At 46.0% G+C, this 24,751-nt stretch overlaps 1 protein-coding gene across 3 annotated transcripts in view; it reads left to right on the top strand.

The window, feature by feature from the left end:
- The window catches only part of Cgnl1 (cingulin-like 1), a 182,794-nt gene that overhangs the window by 102,296 nt on the left and 55,747 nt on the right, over positions 1–24,751 (top strand). For all 3 annotated transcript variants that reach the window (XM_006511395.1, NM_026599.5, NM_001304362.1), the window contains exon 8: positions 1,645–1,857. In XM_006511395.1, the coding sequence (XP_006511458.1) occupies positions 1,645–1,857 (213 nt within the window). The remainder of the gene's footprint in view (positions 1–1,644; positions 1,858–24,751) is intronic.

The raw sequence follows: 24,751 nt of genomic DNA, 5'->3' as shown, positions 1-24,751 counted from the left end.
GAAGGAGTGTGCTGTCCTGTGCTTTCCAGAGAGAGGGGACTCTTAAGGATACAGGGGGAGGCTCCAACAGGAGTCCAGAGCATGGTACTAGGGAAGGACCAGGGAGATGAGGAGGTGTGATGGTTGTCAATGTGACAAACTTGGAATGACCTGGGAAAAGTCTCAATTGAGGAATCATGTCCAATCCCGTGGGCATGTGTGTGTGTGTGTGTGGGGGGGAGATTAAGCTTTGCTTGTTTTTTAATTAAGGTGGGGAGCTCTACCGTGGATGTGGGCAGCACTGTTTCATGGGCTGGGGGCTCTGAATTGTATGACCAAGAAAGTTAACTGAGAAAGCAGGCAAGCTGGCAGAAGGAAGGGAGGACCCTCTGTGACCTTGTCTTGGTAGGGGAGCCACAAAAGCCACAAAGCAGGTGATTAAGGAGTTGCGTGAAATGGTAAACAATCACACTTTGAGAAGTTTGGTGATGAAGGTGCCAGGTAGGCAAGAGTTGAGGAAATGGCAAGGAACCAGGGCTGAAAACGTGGGGCAGTGGACAGCTCTTCAGTGGGGTGCTTCAGGTGGAGGGGAGGCTTGGTGCCCAGTGAGGGGCTGAGGTGCCAGAGTCTGGGGCATCCAGGACAAAAGAAGGCGGAGCCTCTGGCAGAACATCCCTGGGCTTGAAGAATGTGGTTTGAAGCTGAACCTTTTGGCTTCAGTTTTGTGTCTCTTTGGGAGCTCTTGAGAATGAGAGAGGGAAACATGTGAAAGCTGTGCTCTACCCAGGCAAGGAAGATAGGAAAAGCTGTCCTGAGCACTAGGAGCAGGGATAGGCTCGGACCACGTGCAGCAACCTGAGAATGGGCAGCAGATGAGGCAGTGACCAAGCTCAGCCCTAGGGCAACAGTCCTGCATAAGGGCTATAGCAGGGATACTGAGCTGTGGGACAGATGCGAAATGAGTTACAAAGTCACATACGTCAGGCTGGGGATTCTCATTGGGTAGACTCCTTGTCTAGCATGTGCAAGGCCTGGGGCTTAACCCCCAGCACCACATCAGCCAGTTGTGGTGGTGCATGACTGTAATCCAGCAATCGGAAGATGGAGGAAGCAGGGGCCCCATGTCAGGGTCACCTTAGCTATGGAGCAAATCTGAGGCCAGCCTAGGCTACATGAGAACCTATCAAAACAAGAAACAAAATTCTCCCGAAGCAATGACAGTGAACTCAGTCATGCTAACTCTCAAAGAAGCTAAGACACAGGGGCTGGAGAGATGACTCAGTAGTTAAGAACACTGGCTGCTCTTCCAAAGGACCTGGGATCAATTCCCAGTACCCACACGGCGGTTCACAACTGTCTATAACTCCAGTTCCAAGGAAACTGAATCTTATACTATCACACAGACATACATTCAGACAAAACACGAAGGCACATACAATAAAAGGCAATCATTAAGAAAACAGAAAGAAACTGAGACTTAAGCTGCAAGGTAATGGTGGCTCTGAGAATTGTAAACTGTCCCCAGATCTGTGTGGTCTGGGAAGGAGAGCGTGGACAGGACAGGGTAGGTGGCCATACACCTGGTGGTCAATCTGGAGGGGCAATGCTGGCTACTGGCAAGATACCTGTCCTTCAGCTCTGCAATTGTCCTCCCTGTCCCCCCAGGAGCTCCTGCAAGCCAAGCAGGACCTTCAAGATCTGCTCATTGCCAAAGAGGAACAGGAAGATCTCTTGAGGAAGCGGGAGCGGGAGCTGACTGCCTTGAAGGGCGCCTTGAAGGAGGAGGTTTCCAGCCATGACCAGGAGATGGATAAGCTGAAGGAACAGTACGATGCTGAGCTGCAGGCCCTCAGGGAGAGTGTGGAGGAGGCAACCAAGGTGAGCCCACTACCCACAGAGGGTGCCAAGATGCAGCCAGATGAGAGGTTATGCCCACTCTCCCAGGCCAACTCCCCTAGGCTTTGTCACACCATGGCGATGAGCTCGTTGACAAGGGACACGTTGATGACTGAGCTCCTGTACTTTTTGAGTCTATCAGCTCAAGCGTCAATAAAGACTAAATGCTTTTTAAGGTGAGGTTTTAAGGCGTTGAATGGACTCAGCTTCTGCAGGCTTTGTGGAGTAGAAAGCTGTCCTCAAGCCCCAAGCCCTAACACACTGTGTGACTGTGCTCCTGCGCAGAATGGCGGATAGGACCTGGAGTTCTGGAACCCTTTGTCCCATCTCAGCTGCTTCCTCTGGGTTTTGCTCAGTGTTCCGTTAGATAATTCATGTCCTTTTCTCAGCGGAGTTGGAAGAGGGCTAATTGGCCAAATTGCCCCAACTCTTCCAAGATAAGTTTTCCCTTTAATTGAATTCTTGGCTCTTACGAATGGGTTGTAAATTGTGTGGAAGTCTTTTGGTGCAGAGTGCACGTTGGCCGTTGAAGGGGAAATGCTTTGAAAAAGTACTATGCTGTCTTTAGGGATAGAGAACTACAGAGTGTACATTTTTTAGTGCCTGAAACAAAGGGTCAAAGTTCTGGGGAGAGGACTCTTCATACCGTTCGGTCTGCAGGGATGACGGTGGCAGTTCCTCACCCCAACCCTGCTAAGCCCCGTGGTGGTTCACTGATTCTCAATGATGTCATGATAATTACTAATGACAAGAAGTGAAAGATAAGTTTGCTTGTTATTACAACAGGGAAGTCTGGGAAACTGCCTGCTTTGGGTTAGTATAACTCAGAGATACTTAAAAGGGCCTCTTGTTGGTTTGCCCTCCTGCCCTTGTGATTTGATTTTAATTTGAAGGGGACAGGTAGAACTGACTTAGTTGTCCCTTGAAGGCAAATGTCTGGGTTTTTTTTGTTGTTGTTGTTGTTTTGTTTTGTTTCTGTATCTTTGTATCTCGGCAACAGCCCAGTATCCCTGCTATCGATCTTCACATTCTCTTACTTTAACAGCTATAGGCTCAAGTGATTAGCCTTTGGAGCACACCATTGCTTTATCACCCTTAGGGCCTGCAGCAATACACAAGTTTAATGTGGAATATGCTGGGAGACCCATTTGGGGGTACTAGAGAGCAGTGTTTGTAGTTGTTGGACCAGAAGACAAATCAAACTTGTACCATGTGTAGAATGGAAACTCTTTAGTTGGAAGCTTCTGGGTCTGCTGGCATAGATGTGTAAGCGGGGAAGGGAAAGGCGGCAGGTGAGAGAACACGTCTTTGTTGTATGGAGTTGATTCAATACCCAGGGTATTGAATTGTGACTTTTCTGCTCATAGAGTACTTGTTTAAAAACCACTAATTCAGGAGTAATTAGGAGGAGAGATGAGTCTGCAGCTTAGAATACTTGTTCTTTTACAGGATCTGAGTTTAATTCCCCGCACACATATCTATGGCCCACAATCATCTGTAACTCCATCTCCAGGAAACCCAGTGCCACCTGTGACCCCCACAGGCATCTAGTGTGTGCTCCGTGCACATAGATACTTGAAGACAACATTCATACACACAAAATAAAACAGTAATTTCCAGTTGGTATTTGCCTGGCACACCACCATCCCAGACTGAAATTCAAGATTGTTTACATGGCAGGCAACAGAAGTGCCCTGGGGAAACCATTGTTAACCTCCTCATTTCTCTGCCCGTGAGGAATGACTGCCTCCCTCCCTCCCACTCCCTCGGCCTCCCCAGTATCCTCTCACCTGTGAACTGCCCATGCTCCCTCTGTGTCCCTGTCCCCATCCCGTTCTCCTACTCACAGATACACACCTAGGAGTCACTCACAACTTTGGGTTTCGACTGAACCTTGGGTTCCCATCATGCCCTGCTGTTTTGGACGTTCTCTTAGGTTGGCATCTTAAGCACGGGGGTGTTTTTATCTAGACCTTTTCTTTGTGGCGAGTTGGGAAGTGACAAACTCAAGCGCTTCTGAGGCCAAACAGGAAGCACCAATGAACGGAGCTGTTAATATAGTGATGGTGACAGTTGGGGCTGATGTGGAATGTGACAGGTTTCAGTGTGTGCTGTCTGCTCTGGCCGCCAGCTGCTTCTTTGGGTGTGTGCTGGGACATAATTTCCACTCCTCTCTCCCCTCTTCAGCTTGTCCTGAGTTTCCCTGACCATCCCCTCTTGAATTCAAGACTTCTCATTCTATACTTATTATTGTTATATAATGTTGTTATTATAATTATATATTATCTATAGCATATGTAACTGTATATTGTAATATATGTTACATATGTGTTGTTATATATACACACTACATACTGAGTCCAGTTAGTGTTCCCTGTGTACAAGTGTTTAGGGCTGACCCCTTAGACCTGGAAAATCTTTTAGGAGGAGGCTGTCTCTGGAGAAAACAGGCTCTCCCTGCTCAGTAACTATAACTATTGATAGCTTTCCATCCAGGAATGGGGCCTTGTTAGATTCTCCACCTCCACACTGGGATATAGCCTGGTGTGCTCCTGTGCAGATGACCTTGTTGCTGAAGGCTCTCGGATGCAGTGTCCCTGTCATGTTTAAAAGGCGCTATCTCACAGCAGTTCTCCTTCATACACTTGGACCCTCTCGCACCCTCAAACATTCCCTGAGCCTTAGGAATCAAGGAGTTGTCACAGATGTCCCAAATGGAGCTAGGACAGCTGCTTATTCTCTGCCTTTTGGCCAGCTATGGATCCTGTTACAGCCTCCATTGCTGCAAAAAGACACTTCTTTGATAAGTGGTGAGAGCTACGCTCACCCACGGGTAGAAAGATGGGTATTTATAATACAGCTGGAGGCTGGATTGGTTTAGGAAGTGGCAGTAATCGGTTCTCTTATTTCAACTTTCAAGGATGAGTTGGATGGCTGCGTGTTGATGTGAGATCTCCAGATGTTAAGTGTTGCTAAAACTACAAAGAAATAAACCCCTCAAATAGCAAAAGGCATATAGCGCAAACATAACTCACCTGCAGGTCCCATGGTTTGTGGTTCTGATCCTCAGTACAGTGCCTGGAAGTCACATCTGTAGTGTCTTCAGAGTCGGAGATGGCAGAGGACAAACTCCCTCCCAGCTTGGTCACATCCTTACTGCTGGGCTCCCTGGGGTTTCCCAATGGCAGGGAGGGAGATCTGGTAGAGGACTCCCCAGCTCTGTAAATTCCTGTGCAGTTTCTAACAAAGGAGTCTGAATATGTTTGAGTTTCTTGGTAATTTTGCTTCTAAAATGTCTGCCGAGAAAATGTGACACGATCTTTTTTTTTTTCCTTATCAGAATGTATTACATCTATTTGTGTGTGAGGGGTCGGGGTGTGGTGGGGGTGGGGGTGGTGCCTTCCATGTCAAAAGTGTGCAGGCCAGAGAACAACTTCTATAAGTATTTGGATATGAAGGGATTAAATACAATCTTTTTTAATTTGGTAAAGACTGTCTCTCAAATTTGTTCATGTGTATTTAGCCTTGGGAAGGCCCCATCCTAGATGGTGACTAAAAAAGCTGACATTTTTTTAAGGTAGTGAGTTGCATGACAACATTCATTTCCTTGGAAAATCTTAGGCGCCCAGCCTCCTCTTGTCAGTTTTTCTAACTTTTGCCACTGCCTCAAGCCAAAAACCTCTAAAAGGCGGTTTTACCACTGCCAAGTACAAGGCACCTTATCTGGCCCGAACCCGAGCACTGAATGTCTTAAATCAGTGGAACTCTTGGTGAAAACTGGCAGATTACATCAAGAACCTTTTACTGATATTCCAAACAGATTCTGGGTAATCTTTCTTTTTTTCATAGACACAAACAGCCATTTGGCTCAGCAGACAGGAGTTCACCAGTGTCTTGGTTGTGTGTGTCAGGGTGAGCTGGACCTCCTCTGCAGAGCTATGTATGGTAGGTCCAGCTGTTATGTGGCCTGTTCCCTGTCCCTTCTGATGGAGAGGGGTCTGCATAGGTGGTTAGCAAGGGGTCTCTGTGAGTCTTCTAAAGAACTGCCCCGGGCTTTGCCTCCTTGTTTTCCTACAGTGTTCTCTGACAGTTCCTGTATAGGTTTCCATTTTTGAAACGGTGATGTCCTCTTTCTACTTTGATTTGGTGTTTGTTGGGGGGATATGAATCACTGCTGGCATGGGATTACAATGAATATTGTCCCACGTCACAATGGTGATGGGGTTGGCTTCTCTTTCTCATTTCTAGCCTTCCTTTCTCTATTGAGAGTGCAGAAGAGAAATAGTTTGGTAAGCTTTCTTGAGCAGAGCGTCAGCTCAAATCCAGTTCCCTGGAAAGGGAGACTCTGGGGCTGGAGAGAGACCTCAGTTAGTGAAGTGTTTGTCGTGTAAGAGTCAAGACCTGTTTGCTCTCCAAAACCCATGTGAAAAACTTGGGCGTGGTGATCTGTGCTTAGAATCTCATTTGCTGGTTGGGTGGAAATAGATCCCTGGGGCTTCCAGACCAGGAAGGCTACCTACATGGTGAGTTCAAGACCAGTGAGAGACCCTCTCTCAAAGACAAGGTAGTGTCCTCCTGAGGAAGGACACCTGAGCTTGATCTCCGGCGTCCACGTGCCTGTGCAGAGCTATGCACTCCCACACACTTGAGTGCACACACATGCATGCACACACACAAATACTTCCCGTGTCGCCTCTTGGTCTTCACAGTATGCAGAGAGCTAGCATTGTTAGAGATTTAATTCTTGGCTTTATCATTCCTACCCTCTTAAGGAATACATTTGTTTTCCACTTGACATCCCCAGGGGGTTAAATTTTATGGGTTAGAAGGATGGACACACTAGGGAGAGGTCAGGCCCTGACTATCCCAAAGTAGTTTTTTTTTTGTTTTTGTTTTTGTTTTTTCGAGACAGGGTTTCTCTGTATAGCCCTGGCTGTCCTGGAACTCACTTTGTAGACCAGGCTGGCCTAGAACTCAGAAATCCGCCTGCCTCTGCCTCCCGAGTGCTGGGATTAAAGGCGTGCGCCACCACGCCCGGCTCCAAAGTAGTTTTGGAGTGTTAAAAGATTCCATTTATGTGGAAAGATTGTTCCTTACGAAAACAAATCTCATTGTGTTGTTACAAGTTCACTTTGACTAACTCGGCATCTAAGGACTTCAGAGAGTTTGAGGATGGGAAAAAGACATTTTTAATTTTGTACCAGGAACTACGGTCTTCTCAGTCATTAGACTCTTTCTGAATGTGTAACACGTAGCAGGGACCCAAGTGAATGGATGAGGGAGAAGGAGGGCTAACCTGAGGGAGACTGTCCTTGCCATCCCTGTTATTTTTATTTATATTATTTTTTAAAAGGGGACTTTGATCTTTATATTGACTTTATTTTAGATTTACTTTTATGTCATGTTCATGAGTGTCTTACCTATATGTATGATGTGTGCCATATGCGTGTCTATGTGTCCCTAGAGGTCAGAAGAGGGCATTAGACCCCCTGAAACTGGAGTTATGAACTGCCATGTGGTATTAGGAACCCAACCTGGGTCCTCTGCAAGAACAACAAATGCTCTTAACCCCTCAACCATATTTCCAGACCCTGTTTGTATTGTTTTTAAATACAAGATGAGCATATTGATTTTCTGAGCATTTGCCAAGGGCAGACGATGGTACTTGGTTCTGTGATGGCTGCAAAGATAAAGCCAGCGGAGTCTGTTCATGGCAGTTGAAACAAGTAGCACTCAGGCCAATTACAGGGAAGCCTGAGTGTCCTGGCGGGAGGTGGAGACAACGTGCTACAGTAGAAGTGAGAGAGAGACCCAGAGTGTGGGCTGGGGGTGAGGATGGTGGCAGTCGGGAATATTTCACAACAGGGCAATGTCCAAGTTGGGCTGTGAATACTGTTCAGACACAGGGCCATGGAGGCTAAGGATGTGTTTGTCCTGAATAGAGCATCAGCAATGTTTGTGGAAAGGGAGGCACATGGTCTGGACTGGGACTGGGAGACATGGTGGTGGTTATGGGTAAGGAGTAGTTTAAGAGGTAGGGGCCATTCCAATGCAAGGACTGGGTTTGGATCCCAGTTCATTGAAACCAACTGTCAAAAGCACAGCATGTCTGGAATCTCCAGAACCATTTAAATGAGGCCTTTAGATTCACAATATTAAGAAGTGGTTCAAATAGCTGCTGCTGCTGCTGCTGCTCTGTGTGTGTGTGTGTGTGTGTGTGTGTGTGTGAGAGAGAGAGAGAGAGAGAGAGAGAGAGAGAGAGAGAGACCTCTCTAACCTACTACTTGTGTATACTTGAGAGAATAACTTAACAGAAGAAAGATTTATTGTGACTTGTGGTTTCAGAGGGTTTGGTTCATGGATTCTGGACATCATGTGTTCAGTTGGAACACTGTACCTCTGGATGAGTGGAATGAATGCCTTCACATCATGGCAGACAAGAGGAGGAGCCTGGGAGGAGTCAGATATGAGCTGCCTCCAAGGATCTGCTCACAGCCACTGACTTCCTCTGGCTAGGCCCTCAGCTTGTAGTTTCTGGATCTCCCTAGATAGTGCCATCAGTGGATGGCCTAGGCTTTCACAAACAGGCTGCAGGGGACAGCTCATATCCCAACCATAGCAGAAGTGTTATCATGATTCTGGGTCCTAGTTTCTTCTGCTATGATAAAGACCATGACCAAAAGCAACCTGGAGAGGAAAGGGTTTATTTGGTTTTTATTCTCTGATCTCAGTCCACTATTGAGGGAAGGCAGGACAGGATTCAGGTTAGAAGCCAGTCTATGGGCAGGTTCCTTCCAAGTGGCAGGTCAACCAAGGGTCACGTGGGAAATCCAGTGTTAATCTTGTGATCTGTGGACTTGCCTCTCTTCAGACATGACTATAATTCGGTATTAAAATTTCATTGCTTTCTTCTCTAAGAGAGCCAGGTTAACCGGGGAGAGCCATGAAAACTAATTTCCTTAGCATTTTAACTTCAAAACAAAAATCAATTTATATTAAATGACAGGTCTTGAGCAGTGGATTAACTGTGCCTGGAAAAGAAAAATGTCTCCTTTCAGATGCAGGAGAGCCTGGAGCAGCTCTTCTCATCCTGTGGGCTGTGACCCCTTGGGAGCAAAGCATCCTCTCACAGGGGTCTCCTAAGACAACCAGAAAACACAGATATTTACATTAGGATTCATAACAGTAGCAAAATTACAGTTATGAAGTAGCAGTGAAATAATTTTATGGTTGGGGGTCACCACAACATGTGGAACTGTCTTAAAGTGTTGTAGCATTAGGAAGGCTGAGAACCACTGGCCTAGAGAGACATAGGCATGGTCCTTAGCAAAAGTAGAAGCTAAGATTCATATCCAAAAGCACCTTTCATAATTGTGTGCCTTTAATCCTAGCACTTGGGAGGCAGAGGCATTTTGAGTTCTAGGCCAGCCAGGGCTACATAGTGAGAACTTATCTCAACAAATTAAAAAATACCTTTTATTCTCTAGTGTTCTCTTTCTCTCTGAATCTTTTCATAATTATACTGGTTTTCTGCCTCCTATATTGATTAAAAAGTGTGTAAATAAGGCACCCGTTTAAATGGGTTTCAAAGGCCTTGTTTTATGGCTCTGACCCTGATAATCGTTGCATCTGGAACTTCATGCCCATCACAAGGAAACTCCAGACCTGCTAGCTGACATGTCTCAGCAAACAGTATTCCTGTGAGTCACTTTGGTGTGTTGACTGAGCTGCCTAGGTCATGTGCTGTGGATTATAGAAGACAGTGTTAGGAAGTTCCAGATATGGGTGTCTTGTGTGTGTGGATGTGGTGTGTGTGTGTGTGTGTGTGTGTGTATGAGTGCTGGTGATATTGTCAATGCAGGATGATATGGAAGTCAGAGGTTCAAATCCAAGTGTTTTCCTCAGTTACTTTAACACATTATTATTTGAGACAGTCTCTTACTGAACTCAGAAGCCACCATTTTCTCTAGGCTTGTTGACCAGTGATTCCCCAGGAGACTCCTGTTCCTCCCTTGGGGTATCGAGGTTATAGATAGGCATGGCCATACCCAGAGTCTATGTGGTGCCGGGGTCAAACCCAGGTCCCCATGCTGTACAGCAAGCACTTTCCCCACTGAGCCACCTTCTGGCCCCATGACCTTTTCTGAGGCAATGACTCATCTGTCATCAAGTGTCTGGCTGTGTTTCATGTGCTAGCACGGTGCTGGTTCCAAAGACTAAGGCAGCCAAGCCATGGGCTTGGACTTGAGAATCGTTTGTGGACTTGTGGGAAGGAGAATTCACAAGTAAAAATGTCCTCAATGTTATAGGTGCTGCCGCTGCTGCGGTCTGAGCTGGGTAGGAGAGCAAGGTGGGAGGACTGCTCTTAATAGCAAAGTTCCAGAAACAGAGGGTTCTCTCTGACTTGACACCCTCAGTGCTGTCACCAGAGCAAATCTTAGAACAAATTGTCTTTTGTTCAAGAGTTTTTGGACCTTAGCATCCTGTGAGTCTGTCTGTGTTGTGTGCTCAGCTCCTTCAGCGAAGCAGGGTCATAGCAAAAGTTGCTGCAAAGTTTAAATCACACGATGGAAAAAGAATATTGGCCCAGAGAAATTGCTTCAAATATATTTTATTATGTACAAAAAATAAATTAAGAACCTGGGAATGTAGCTCAGTTGGTGGAGTGTTTGCCTAGCGTGCATGAAGCCAGGGGTTAGTTAGTCTCCAGCACTGCATAAAACCAGCACACCGATACAGGCCTATAATCCCAGTACTTAGGAGATGGAGGCAGAGGATTGTGAATTCAAGGTCACTCTTGGCTTTGTAGTGAGTTAAAGTCAGATTAGGCTAAATGAGAACTTGTCTCAAAAGACAACAGCAACAACACCTTAAAACTCAATTCGTTTCCTGTTCCCGTTAAGACTGTGTGAGGTGGGCCCTCATAGAAGGGACTGTTTCCAAGGACAGCAGCAAAAGGGCTGTCTGCTAGGTCTGCTTGAGGGATTTACTGCTGCTGCTGAGGGGAGGATGCTGGCTTTGGTGTTACAGTGCAGGAAGATTGGCTGAAGGGTTTCACCGGGAGGGCTTGTCCCAATGGAGGTGGGACGTTTGGTAGCATCTACTGACTGTACTGAGTATCACGAGTGCAGTTTACAGCAGTCCCAGTGGGGTCCTGAGGACAAGGCTTTCAGGACACTCAGCCTTCCGCTGACCCAGAAAACCACCACAAATTCATATGCAGTGTGAAGAGAAAGTGTGGAGACTTAACTAGGTGGGAAAGAGGTACAAAACCTGAGCTGACCTCAGAAGAATATCAGAGCAGCCTGCTCTCAAACACACGCTCTGCCCCTCACTTCACCCTTACACTTGCTGGGTGGGGAGGTGAGCGTTCTCCCACTTCTCCTCTGTGATGGGTAGGGTGGAGGGCATCAGGATTAAGCAACACAATTAGTTTGATGTTAAAAAGTTCACGTCCGTTCTAACCACGTGAAATGGATCTGTTCAATGAATAATCCACGTATAGGCATTCATTTGTTCTGGGCACTGTGCTGAGTTACAGGGATAAAGTGAACAAAAGAGACTAGATAGTCATTGACTATATATAAAACCATGTGTGTAAATATGTAATTCCATTGTGGCAAGTGCTCTCAGTTAATGGATGGCAGGAAGGAAAAGTGATGGAGATCTGAAGGGCAGAAAGGAGTTTGATGAGTTATTCTCCACCAATGAAATGAGCCAATTCAAGCCAAGTTGAAGTATATGAAGGCAGGTTTATTGGGAAACAGCTTTATGGTGGGTTCACCGAGGGGAAGGGGAAGAGAAAGAGGAAGAGAGAAAAAAAGAGCACATACATGCGGAGAGAGAGAAAGAACGACATGTGAGAGCCCATAAAATGCCTGGATTATATAGGGAATAGTGTCTTGGGGAGGGGAAGCCCAGCCCCTGTGCTGCAAAGTTCAGGGCAGAGGGTGGGGCATATCAGCCATACCCTGTAACAGGTAGGGACTGAGGGATGCGCAGAGAACCTAGAGGCCAGTCCGCTTTGGTATGTTAAATATACACCTCAGCCGATTGTCTCAGATCTGAGACTCAACAGAGTTAGATATATTAAAATCAGAAATTACAGAATGGTCCCATCAAAGGAAATAGCCTGTGCAAGGTGCTGGCCTGTGGAGAGAGTGTAGGCTGTTAGGATACTCAGTGAAGTCAGTGAGGCTGGCCTGGGGGCAATGGAAAATCTGGGGAGAGATGAAGTGGGAAGGGGAAGGCAGGCCATTCAGGTCCTGGGGTACATCTTGCTGATTCCTTTCTTATAGTTAGTAGGAAACTAAAGATTATTGAATATGGGAGATGGGAGAGAGAGACAGACATAGTGAACTGAGCAGGGGATGGAGGGAAAGGCGAAGAGGGAGATAAGGGGAAGAAAAAGGAGAGGTGGTAGAAGAAGGAAGAAGAGAGTAAATGGAGGTGAGGAAGATGAGGGGAGGGAGGGAGGAGAGAGACAGAGACTAACAGACAGAGATAGATCCAGAGCCTGAGAGAGAGGCTGAGACTTTTAGATGGATTTGGGTATATTCCTTTTGGAGCAGCAGAGCTTGTTTTCCCAGTGAGTGTTGAGGGACGCTTGTTCCTACAGACACTTCAGGCCTGCTGCTCTGAGCCTCTCCAGCTCTGTTTTTGTAAGATTATTACCCATTTCCTCTCTGCTGGTTTCAGAAGAGGAGGGGAAGGAAACAAATCAGGGATGGGTCCATTCCACTTGGGACTTAGTCATGCTGACTTTGTAAAACGTGAAAGTGAGTGGGTCAGTTGGCAGGACTCAAGCCTGAAGGGACAGCTTCGGTATGTAGGTGAGGAAGACGTTGTTTACTTACTGTCTGTTAAGTCTGTTAGAATGGAGCTTTGTGGGAGTCCTAGTCCTCCAGCATCCATCGCCTGAGAAATATGGATTACATGCCTGTGTGCCTCCACTGCTCCATTTTAGGGGCTGAACCCAGGGTATTTGGTACAGCTGGCTGATCCTACCTACTGAGCTGCATCCCGGATGGATTTGCATTTAAATATCTTCCAACATTTCAAAGGTTTCCCAAGTGGGATAAATAGCCTGAGTTCTTTGGATTCTCACAAATATTGCCTGGAGTCCAGAGTGTGAATGAGAAAGAAGCCATGACTACTGATGGAAGGTGTCAAACCAGCAGCATTTCCTGGTGTAGATATGGTCAAACCACAGGAATGAGGGAGTGCTGGAGAGCGGCTATTTAAATAACGGAGGACAATCACAGACATCCAGTCCTTACGATCTGGGAGAGAAAAGCTTTATCAGAAAACTTGCTTAATTTGCCCCACCCACCCACCCTCCCTCCCTCCCTCCCTCCCTCCCTCCCTCCCTCTAAACCCTGTCTGGTGGATGTTTTTCTGAAATCTTGCCAAGATCACTAATTAGATTTCTATTTGGTGGAAGAATTTGGCATTATCATTTGATCATTTTAGGTGGAAAATGGAACTTGTCATGTGCTCTAAGCCCATTGTGTGAGAATCAGCATGGACATAGGAATGTCTGCAGCAGCAGAGAAAACCAGGCTACCGATGGCATCATGGGAGCACAGCTCTAGGGTGGCCTCCAGTGATCTTGCCCCTTTGGAGCCTCTTTCTACATTGACTGCTGTTATAGGAAGAACAGTGTGTGGCTTCCTAGAAGGTCTTGGAAGACACAGTGGCTTCTCTCCTTGGTTTCTCTTGGCTCTCTTGCTCAGCTGAGAGCTAACTGCTTCATTTCAAGGCTATTCAAATTGCCTGTGAAAAGACCCAAGCTGTAAGAGACTGAGTCCACCTGTTGGCTCTCATACGATGACTGTGCCATCTTGGAGCCCATCTAGGTCTAGTCAGTAAACCTCCCTCCCCCGTTTTGTAATGTATGGCAGAATACCATAGACTTAACCCAGAGCCTTGTGCATGCAAGGCAGGCACTCTACCACTGAACTACACCCTCAGCTCCCTCCCATTTTCTTTTTGAGACAGGGCCTCACTAAGTTGCACAGGTAGGCACTGAACCCACTCTGTAGCCCAGGGTGGCTTTGGACTTTCAATCCTCCTGCTTTACCCTGGGATGACAGGCCTGGCCACCAGGCTCAACTTGGCCAACATCCTGGCTCCTGGCTCATTGGAGCCAGTACCACCCAGCTACACTTCTATTACCTCAGAAACTCATTGAGGCAAAAAATGGTTGTTTGAGCAGGCTGGGTTTTAAGGAAGTTGGTTATGTAATAGTAGATAATTACTATAACAGTTTGACTTATTCTAGACAGGTATGGTTTTATTTATATTTGTGTATTTATCCAAAAGATTATGTGTGTGTGAGTGTGAATGTGTAAGTGTGTGTGTGTGTCTAGTGTAGTATATGTATAGAGGTGCCTGTGCCAAGGCCAGAAGAGGACCCTGGCTCTTCTGCTCTTTGCTTTATTCTCTTGAGACAGGCTGGTAGCCAGCAAATCCCAAAAATCCTCCCAACTCAGCCCTCTACATTGCTATGGTCACAGGCTCACAGACAGCCATGGTGAGCTTCTTTTGTTGGCTCTGGGGATTTGCGCTCAGTTCCTCCTGCTTGCTTAGCAAGTGATCTTAAGTTCTCCCAATCCTGCAGATAATCTGCTCATTCATCTTGGGGCTGGACTGGTAGGGATGGACTTAGGTGCATTGTGAGTGGTGGATGGATTCCGATGGCAATCATTACACAGTAAATAGGTGCTCCGAGAAGTGATTAGATGTGGTTTAGTGAGTTTTGAAGTACAGAAAGAGTCATGTGTTCAGGACTCTGAAAATGTGTAAGAAAAAGCGAGCGTCACACATGGAGAAAAAAAGTCCTTCTGCCCTGGTCACCTCCGGACAAGGGAACTAGTTTGAGCCAGCATCATTCAGTTAATTTCACAAAAGGCAAACTCTCTAGTTTAGACAGAGACCCAGCTCCACACCGTCAACCTCAACAGCCAGACGAGTTCCCTACTCTGTTAGGGTCTCCACTTAGGTTTTGGTACTGACAGAAAATTCAGCTAGTAAGATGAAGCAGAGATGGGGATTTTATTGAAGATGCTTTTAATACAGGCTTGAAGCTAAGAGAAAGAGATGCTCAGAAAATGAGGCTCATGCTAATGTGACTTCCCCAGGGCAGTCACAGCTGTCTTAGCACTGGCCATATAGATACTCTATTGGTGGTTCTAGAAAAACCCTTCTTTTTTCTTTTCTCCCCTTTAAAAACAATCTTTTGCTACCTTTATGAGAAATTCATACATGGATATATTTTGAATTCCTCACCCCTAACTCGTCTTCCAGCTTGTCGCTGATCTACCCCTCAGTCCTGGCTTCGTGGCCTCTTTATTTTCTTTTAAATAGTCCACCAAATCCAGTTTGTGCTCTCCATAAACCCATTGGTGTGGGCCCCTCCACTGGAGCATGGTTGGCCTACCAGGGGCCACACCCTCAAAGAAAACTGACTCTCCTTCCCTCTGCCATCATCAACCATCGACAGCTCTTCAGCGAGTGGGGGCGTGTGAACTCCTTCCCATACCATGTTGGAATGTTGACTGACTGTGTGCAGCAATCAAAGCTGCTGGGAGTTCGGAGGCCTGTCATGTCCAGAAGACACTGTTCTGTTTTGGCGTCTCCAACTTCTGGCTCTTGCAGTCTTTCCACCCTCTCTTCCTCAATGGTCCCTGAGCCTCGGGAGGTGGTGACACCATTGTCCTGTTTGTGGCTGAGCATTCCACAGACACTTCTTCTCTGTACTTTGACCAGTTGCTAAGTTTCTCCATTAACTACTGTCCACTGTGCAGAGAAACTTCTCTGATGAGGCCTGAGAGCTGTGCTCACCTGTGCTTACAGAGATAGGTGTTTAGGAGGCGGGCTTTGTACAGTAACAAAATGATAGCAATAGGCTCATCCCCGTGGCCTGTGCTCTTCCACTTTTGACAACTGAGAAAAGGGAGGTGGTGGCTCTGGAGACGAGTTGGATGGAATTATCACCCAATGAGATGAAACCAGTGCCACTGGAGTTGTGTAAAGGGTTTACTGCACCCCGTTTCCATCCTAAAAAATGGGGTTTCTGATGCACGGCTTCAAAGCTTGCAGGTTTACAGCCAGGAAGGGAGAAAGGCCTTCCATGACTGTACACTGTTGGAATTCTTGTTCCAACCAGAGCTCCATTTCCTTCTCAAGCTCCCCGAATGTTCTCTGCCTTTTTGTCTTGCCTCAGTTTCCCAGGGAGACCAGAGAAACTTCCAGAGCAGGAAATAGAGTTGGGATGAGCAGTCGGCCAGTGAGTAGGCGTGTGAGTGCTAGGGGAGTGGTCCTTTCCTCAGGAAATTCCAGCGCCGTGGATGGGCCTTTTCCTTGGGGATACAGATGCTCTGGAGAACAGGGCCAAGCATACATATTTCTGCCTTTGAACACTTCCCTTCCTTTTGTTTTATTTGGTAAATTTCTGTTCATGTTTCTCAAGTGTGTGGTCTAGTGGGAAGAAATCCTGGCTGTGTCTGGATTTAAGGAAACTTCCAGACCATTTACACATAGCGGAGGGGAAAGCCTGGATTTCATCAAAGAGTTTTCTCTCTCTCCAAAACCAAGTATGTAAAAGTCAAACAAGTAAACTGCAGGACTCAGCAAAGGTGACCTTGACGAGGGTCGGAGCACATCTGGGCAGGTAGGATATGGGAAGACATTAAACTCTGATCTTTTCTATCTCAAACTGTCCAAGAACCTGGAGACATCTGCTTGAGCAGGCTCAGCTGGTGAGATGACAGAGCAGGAAGAAGGGAAACACTGGTTCTATTCTTTGTAGCAAGAATCAAGACTCTGGGAAACTGGCATTAAGTTGATCTAGTAAACCCCACATAGGGAAATCTTCTGAGGCAGGTAGGTTTGTGCATATGACTCTGAACTTGTGTCTAGCACGTCTCTGACTCAAAGGCGAGTCTGAGCCTTCACCTGCTCTGTAAGGACATCTACCTGGTCTAGACATCTTTCTTCCAGTTCTCTAGGCCATGACCTTGGGTGAGAGAGTCCCATGGCCGTTTGATACTTGGCTCCTGAGACCCCAGGGTTTTGAGTTCCTGCCCCATGTTCTGTGCTCATTTCTTCCCATGATGTTATCTAGTGTCCTCCAGGGCCCCACTCAGTACTGCTTCCTGTGTCTGTCTTAGTCAATCTGGAAGCAGATTGACTGTTGTAGATGGTGCACTTCCTGGATCAGACAGGAGCCAGAGCAGGCAGCAGGTAGGGAGCTCTGTGGCCGAGTCTGGCTCAGTAGAGAGTCAGAGTTAATAATTTACTCTGCCCACTGTGGCCACTGGTAATGACCTTGACAAACGCTGGTAAAATCTGCAAGTCTGGCCTGATGTTTAACTAGGATCACAGTGGCCCAGAAAGAACTTTTTGTTAATGTTATTTATATATGTATATATATAAAATCTCCTCTAGTTCTGTCTCATCAAGCAGTCAGGATAGTTTCCTCATTGTATTTAATGTCTAGAGTTGTCACACAAGCTTAGAGCCTCCAAGGAGCTGCTCCTAAGGCAGGAGGACAGAGGCACAGTGTAAAGACATGCTGTATGAAGGACAGGATAATAGCATTGGGTCTGGTACATGCAAGGGACAACCAATGTTCCTTTGTCCTATGACCCTTTTATTTTTAAATGCATCTATCTTTCTTTCTTTCCTCCCTGTCTCTCTGTCTGTCTCTCCTTCCCTTCCCTCCTCCTTCCCTCCCTTCCTCTCTCCATTCTATCCATCCCAAGCTTGCCTCAAGTTCACCATATAGTTGAGTATAATTTTGAGCTTGGGATCTTCCTGCTTTTACTTCCTGTGTGCTGTGATTATAGACATGTACCACCAAACCTTTGTATGCTGAGCTAAGGACGGAACCCAGGACACATGCCAGTATGGGCACATGTGGTTTATGGATGTTAATGTGGTTATGTGTGCACATGCATGTGGAGGCCGGAGGCTGATATCTGGGATCATCCTTAATCCTCCTTATTTGTTAAAAGCTCCTGGGATGCTTAGTCTCTGCTTTCTGAAGCTAGAATTACCAGTAGCCCTTTCATTTTAGACATTGCCCACCTCTTTCTCTGCAAGGCCTTCAACCCCAGTGCTATTGCTGCCTATAGTGTGATGTGGGGGCTTGGACAGCTAAAGGATGCATGATGGCCTTAGGAAGTCACCTGAGTTAGCCGGTTGTGGTTATACAGGAGCAGTTAGTGTTCTACGACAACTGAGAAACACCATAGTTGTCTGTCTTTTCCTTGGGCTCCAAGAAGAAGTTTCTCCATTCTGTTGCCTTTTCTAGTATAGCACGATGCTCTGTAAACACACATGGGCTTTGGGAGAGGGCAGTTAGCCCAAGATGAGAGGCTACAGAGGAAGGCAGTGGAAGAGAGCAAGCTAGAAAGGGGGAGATGTTGAAGAGGAAGATGGAGCTGGGAGGGAGGTGGCTACAGTCAGACAGCCCCCAGTGGCAGGATCACCTGAGATGGGTAATGTTTATGGTTCTTGTTTCAAAGGTCTCCCCATCTATGGCATCAAACACACCATTGGTCCAATGCCTTGTAGCATGGTCCAATGACTTCTAGACTTTGGGTGGGAGTCTGAGGAGAAACCATTAGACGTCAAAGAAATTAAGTAGGCCAGATTCCACCCTTGGCTTGCAAATATTTTTCTCAGCCAATAGTTGCGTTTCAATCTTCTATTTTCTTAAGTGTCCTTTGAAGGGCTAAGTCTTATACGGTCTAACTTATTAATTTGTCTTGCTAGATTTGTGATTTTGGTGTCATTTAAGAACTCTTTGCCTACTTATATTCCCCAATATTTTTTTTCCTTAAATTTACATCCCAGTTCGGGGCTGGAGAGATGGCTCAACTTGACATTTTAATAGCTCTTGTTCTTGCAGAGGACCCACATCAGCTTGCAGCTGCCTGCAGTTCCAGCTCCAGGGGATCTGATACCCTCTGGCCTCTGCAGCTACTTGCATTCATATGGCATACATACACATAAAAATTAAAAGTTTGTGGCTCATTTTGAGTTAAATTTTTATGTAAGGCAAGGGGTCATGGATTTAGCTTATAGACTTCTAATTCCCCTGGCACTATTTACTGAATATTTACTATTTATGCTGATGAGGAATGCTGTAGACCATTTATCCCAGTGAGTTGGACAGCACATTTGCGTGGCTCTGGTTCTGGGTTTTCTGTTCTGTTTCTCTCACTTGGGAATGCCCTGATTGCCGGCGTCTTCATTCTGATAGGTTGAGTCCCTCCATTTTACTTTTTCTCAAAATTCTGCTTACTTTGTCTTTTCTCACAAAGTAAGAAAAATGCTAGAAAAATGTAGTGTGTGGCTATGAGCATGTTGCTAAGACCTTGATGGAAATTGTACCATACCTCCATGCCAATACCAAGGAATTAGCATATCCACCATGTTGACTCTTCCAGTGAACCAGTGTGGGATGCTTCTCCATGCGTTCAGCCCCCCTTTAACATTTATCGTTTTCCATCATTTGATCTGATATTTTTATTTATTAAGAAATTTATTTATTACTATTTTTAAAATACTTATTTTATATATGTGTATGTGTGTGATCCTTTGTAGGTATATGTGTATCACATGCACACAGAAGGCCAATGGGGTAAGAATAGGTCATCTATCTAACCCCCTGGAACTAGAATTACAGATCGCTGTTAGCTGCTGTGTAAGTGTTGAGAACTGAGCTACAATCTGCTCTGCAAGAGCAGCAAGTGCTTTTAACTGCTGACCCATCTCTCCGGCCCTTACTTTTTATTTATGTGTATGCATGTACATTGTGTGTGTGCAGGCACACCCAGAGGCCAGAGGCCATCAGATCCCCTAGAACCAGAATTACAGGCATTTGAAAGCAGCCTGATATGGTGCTGGGAACCGAACTCAGGTCATGAGGAAGAGCACCAAGCCCTCCTAAGAGCTCAGCCACCTCTCTAGCCCTTCCCACTGGTATTCTAAAGCATTTCCCTTTTGTTTCATCGTTCTCCCCTGATTGTGTTTCAGCTTCACCGATTTCTGCACAGATCTTCATTATTTCCTTTTCTGATTGCTTTGGGCTTGTAGTTCTCTTCCCCTTTTAGGCTAATTAGAATGTCAGATTCAAAAACATTTCCTCTTTCCTAATAACATTAGTACTATACATTTTTAATTTTTCACTCAGGTAGGTATATTTAAACTCTTTACCACAAAGCATCTGGCGTTTGGCCCTTGGATTAGTTAGAGAGTTCTCAAAAGATTAAGTAAAAATGGCTAAGAAGTTATGGAAAGGCAAGTTTAAACTGCTTTGTGATTTCATCATGGCCAGAATGGCCACAGAAACAATTGAGAACTAATGCGGAGGAGGTGTGGGGAAAGGGAACCCTCCCTCCATTGTTGGTCTCAGTGCAACCTGGTGCAGCTGCTCTGGAAATCACGTGGCAAGGTCTAAAACATCTGTAAACACGTCGTCTATGACCCAGCTCTATGACTCCGTGCCATTTGCCAAAAGACCTCAACACCCCACTCCACAGACACATGCTCAGCCGTGCTCACTGCCGCTCTATTTACAGTAGCTAGGAAGTGGAGACATCCTAAAGGCTTTCAACAGACGAATGAGTAAAGGCATGGTATCTATACACTATGAGTAAAGGCATGGTATCTACACACTATGAGTAAAGGCATGGTATCTAGACACTATGGAGTACTACTGAGCTATAGCGAAGAATGAAATCAGGAACTCTGTAGGTAAATGGATGGAAGTAGAAGAGATCACACTGAGTCTCGTGAGCCAGACTCAGACAAATAAATGTCGCACATGCTCTCTCCTCTGTGGGTCCTAGTGTGAGACTCCGACTTAGAGCATTTCTCCCTGGAAGGTAAAGCCCCTGGATGTTCCCCAAGCTTGTTTTCCCTGATCTCTAAAATACAGCCAGAAAGAAGCTCTTTGTTCTCTATAGCCAGCAAAAAGCCTTTTTGTTTCTGAGTTTTACAGCCAGAGATGCGATAATTGTAATTTTACCAAGGACATCCGGAAGAGGAGAACACTCCTCCCAACTCTCCTCCCAACTCCTCCCAATTCCTCAGCTAGCTGTTAAAAGCCCCTTACTGTCACCACTCGGGGTCGAACTCCACTGCCCAGATTCAGGGGTCTTACACTAGCACACATCTATATGTGAGCCTATAACCTTGAGCAACTGCAGGGATAATTTCTAAATGGGTATATTTTACCATTTATAGGCTGCTTATATTTTGACTATAAAACATATGGTTTCAACTTCTTAAAAGCCTTTGTTTTGCTGTTCAGCCTTTAGCTTGTGTTGGTTAAAATTTTCTGAGCTCTGGAAAACAATATAGATTTTGTTAAAAAGGGATTTGTAAAACAGTAACTGCGGGTCTACTTCGGGGTTAGATGTAAGTGGGTTTTGTTTTTGTTTTTCTCCATCAAACAGAGATGTTGTTACTTTGTGGACAAATGATCTTTCACTATTCCCAACCATAGCTTTCCAGGTAGAAAGTGGGGCTGCTCCCTTTTTATGGATTATCAATCCGGTTATATTTTATGATAAAGAAATTGGTTGATGATATGCCACGTGCCATGTTCGCTGGCGAGGGTTTTCCTGCTCAGCTTGCTGATTTTATGCAGTTTTTCTGTCTGATGATGTTTTGTTAAAAAAAAAAAAAAAAAAAAAAAAAAAAACCAAAACAGTGGGAAGAGAATCCTAGGAAGAACAAAATAAGCATGGATGCATGAGCACCTAAGGTGGAAGAGAAAGTTCACAGTTTGATGATGTACTTTCGGTCCCTCCTGATATATTTAATGGATCTTTTCTAGATGATCGTGTAAAATGTCCCCATGTCCTTCAGTCATTAAAGCATATACAGAGGTCATCTAAGAGGTCGGCCACCTGAGAGCTCCTGCTGTCCCCGTTTCTTTGTCACCCCTTATAGTCTAGGTTTTGCCTGAGAGAGAGAGAGAGAGAGAGAGAGAGAGAGAGAGAGAGAGAGAGAGAGAGAGAGAGAGAGAATGAACTGAAGGTCTGCCAGAGGAAGTTTGTAAACTAGGTCAGAGCCAGGAAGGCTAAAGATTCAGGAGTTCACGAGCAGCTGAGTCAGGAGGCTGGAATCGGCAGGGGAAGTCAGAATCAGGGCCCTGGGCTGACTCAGACAACTGAGGTGGTGACCACCTGGAATCAGCCATCTTCTTGCTCTTCTGAGTCAGACCTGGGGTCCTTCAGCTGTCCCGGGACTCAGCTGATAGACCCAGACAAGTCATTTGGCCTCACTTTGTGTTAGGTGATCTGTCAGAAACAGGTGAAACAATTTTGGAGCCCACTGACTTTGTTTCTCTGAATGACTGAGAATAACAGCAGCTAGGAGGTTGGGAAGGATTCTGTAGACCAAAAGGAAGAACAAGCCGGCTGATATCGAAGGGAGAGAGTGAGTTCACATAAAACAGACAGGACATCCCAGTGTGGTGGCGCAAGCCTTTGATCCCAGCATTCAGAAGGCAGAGGCAAGAGGATATCTGTGAGTTTGAGGCCAGCCTGGTCTACATAGAGAGTTCAGTTCAGCCAGGGCCACATAGAGAGAGACATGTCCAAAAAAAAAAAAAAAAGCCAAGACTCAGGCTCTCCTGCAAGAAATGAGTTGTTCTTATCAGAAGTCTGGTTGGTATATGTCTACTCTTTCCTGTCTCATTCCTCACCATTGTAGTCTTTTAGCTGAAGTTCCTGTGATGTCATAGGTATGGCCTTTAGCTTTTACACCTAGTGACTGTAGAGGCTACGTACAAATGAATCAGTGGAGTATCGGTTACTACCGTTTTTTTGTCCATATTGAGTCTGTTGCGTTTGAGAGGACACTAAGGATGGGCACCTGGAGTCAGAGAGGGTCTGGGCTGGAGCATCAGCATCTGGCCAGACCCAGTGGGCACATGCAACAGTGAATGATCCCAAAGAAGAACCTGGCCCCTCCCGAGTCTCTTACTTTCTCTCTGGCTCTGTGGCCTTCCATCTCTCTCAAACATAATCCTTCTATGTGATCCTGTCTTCAGTGAGGCCCCATCAGAAGCCATGTTGACAAGGTGTTGTTGGATGCTTACGAGGTAACTGAGCTTAGCTGCCCTTTCCTGTAAATCAGTGGCCCTCAACCTTCCTAGTGCTGCAGCCCTTTAATACAGCTCATGTGGTGGTGACCCCCAACCAGATAATTATTTTTGTTATATCATGATTGTAATTTTGCTACTGTTATATTGTAATATAAATTGTAATATAAATATATGTGTTTTCCCATGATCTTAGATCACTCCTTTGAAAAGGTCATTTGACACCCCCCACCAAAGGGGTCATGATACACAGGGTAAGAACCACTGCTTTAAAAAGTATCTAGCCTCAAGTACTTTCTTTTATAGAAACATCAAGTTGACTAAAATCAATGCCTTGATGTAGCGAACGAGGGAGATGAATATTCTGTCTGCATGAAACCCACTGTGCAATGATGCCCACCAGCAAAAATGCCGTAAATTCTGTTCCCAGCCAGTTTGGGCAGCACTGGTAGCTCTCCCCTTCCCTGCTTTCCAACATCTGTTTCCTGGTGCTGCCAACCTCACAAGACTTCCAGCCTTTGGGTTCCTCACTTAATGGGGACTAATATAGAGGGTGGAGTTCTTGGGTTCCTTAGATCAGTGAAGGTGGACCGAGAGCCCTGCAGTAGGCAGAGCACCCTCTGCATGGGAAAGGTTGGAGGTTCTGATCTGCCCTGTGGCCTCAGAAGCCGTGCTTGAAGAGATGAGGTGCTCTGACTTGACCACGCCCTCGCAGATGTCACATGCATTTCAGAACGGCACCACAGCCTCACCAGACAAGTACAGTGAGACCAGGGAATGTCAGTTCCCATTTGATGGACAGAGTTTATGACTTTGTTAAAATGGATGGAAACTAGGCTATTTTTTTACTAGGTTGAACCTGAAGCTACTCACAAAAATCATATGTGTCTCCATAAAGATTTGTATAATTATGAAAGATCTTGGAAAAGAAAATTTAATAGACTCAATTTATAGTCTACTGAGGATAGAATATAGTACTGCCATTAGTCCCAAGATTCTGAAGGTAACTAGAAATTAGCACCGAGGTTCCTGGCAGCCACAGGGAAACAGAAATCATCCTTCTCTTGTTTCTGGAAAAACAAAACAAAACAACGAAACAAAAGCCAAACTCAAACCATTACTCTAAGAAAGGAGCTTTGCTTGACATGTACGTTTAGGAAGTACACCCAGTTCTCTCTCTGGTCCGAGGGTCTAGGCCCCTATCAGCAGAGGGAGGGCAGGAAGATGCTGGTTCCATGCATCATCTGCATCCATGCATCATCTGCACCCATGCATCATCTGAATCCATGCACCACCTGCACCCATGCATCATTTGCATCCATGCACCACCTGCACCCATGCATCATCTGCATCCATGCATCATCTGCACCCATGCATCATCTGCATCCATGCACCACCTGCATCCATGCATCATCTGCACCCACGTACCACCTGCATCCATGCACCACCTGCATCCATGCATCATCTGCACCCACGCACCACCTGCATCCGTGCACCACCTGCATCCATGCATCATCTGCACCCACGTACCACCTGCATCCATGCACCACCTGCATCCATGCATCATCTGCACCCACGCACCACCTGCATCCGTGCACCACCTGCATCCATGCATCATCTGCACCCGTGCATCATCTGCACCTGTGCATCATCTGCATCCGTGCATCATCTGCACCTGTGCATCATCTGCATCCGTGCATCATCTGCACCCACGCATCATCTGCACCCACGCATCATCTGCACCCGTGC

The sequence above is a fragment of the Mus musculus genome, chromosome 9 (genome assembly GCF_000001635.26).
Source record: "Mus musculus strain C57BL/6J chromosome 9, GRCm38.p6 C57BL/6J".
Classification (NCBI taxonomy): domain Eukaryota; kingdom Metazoa; phylum Chordata; class Mammalia; order Rodentia; family Muridae; genus Mus; species Mus musculus.
This window is presented reverse-complemented; position numbering and strand designations above follow the sequence as displayed.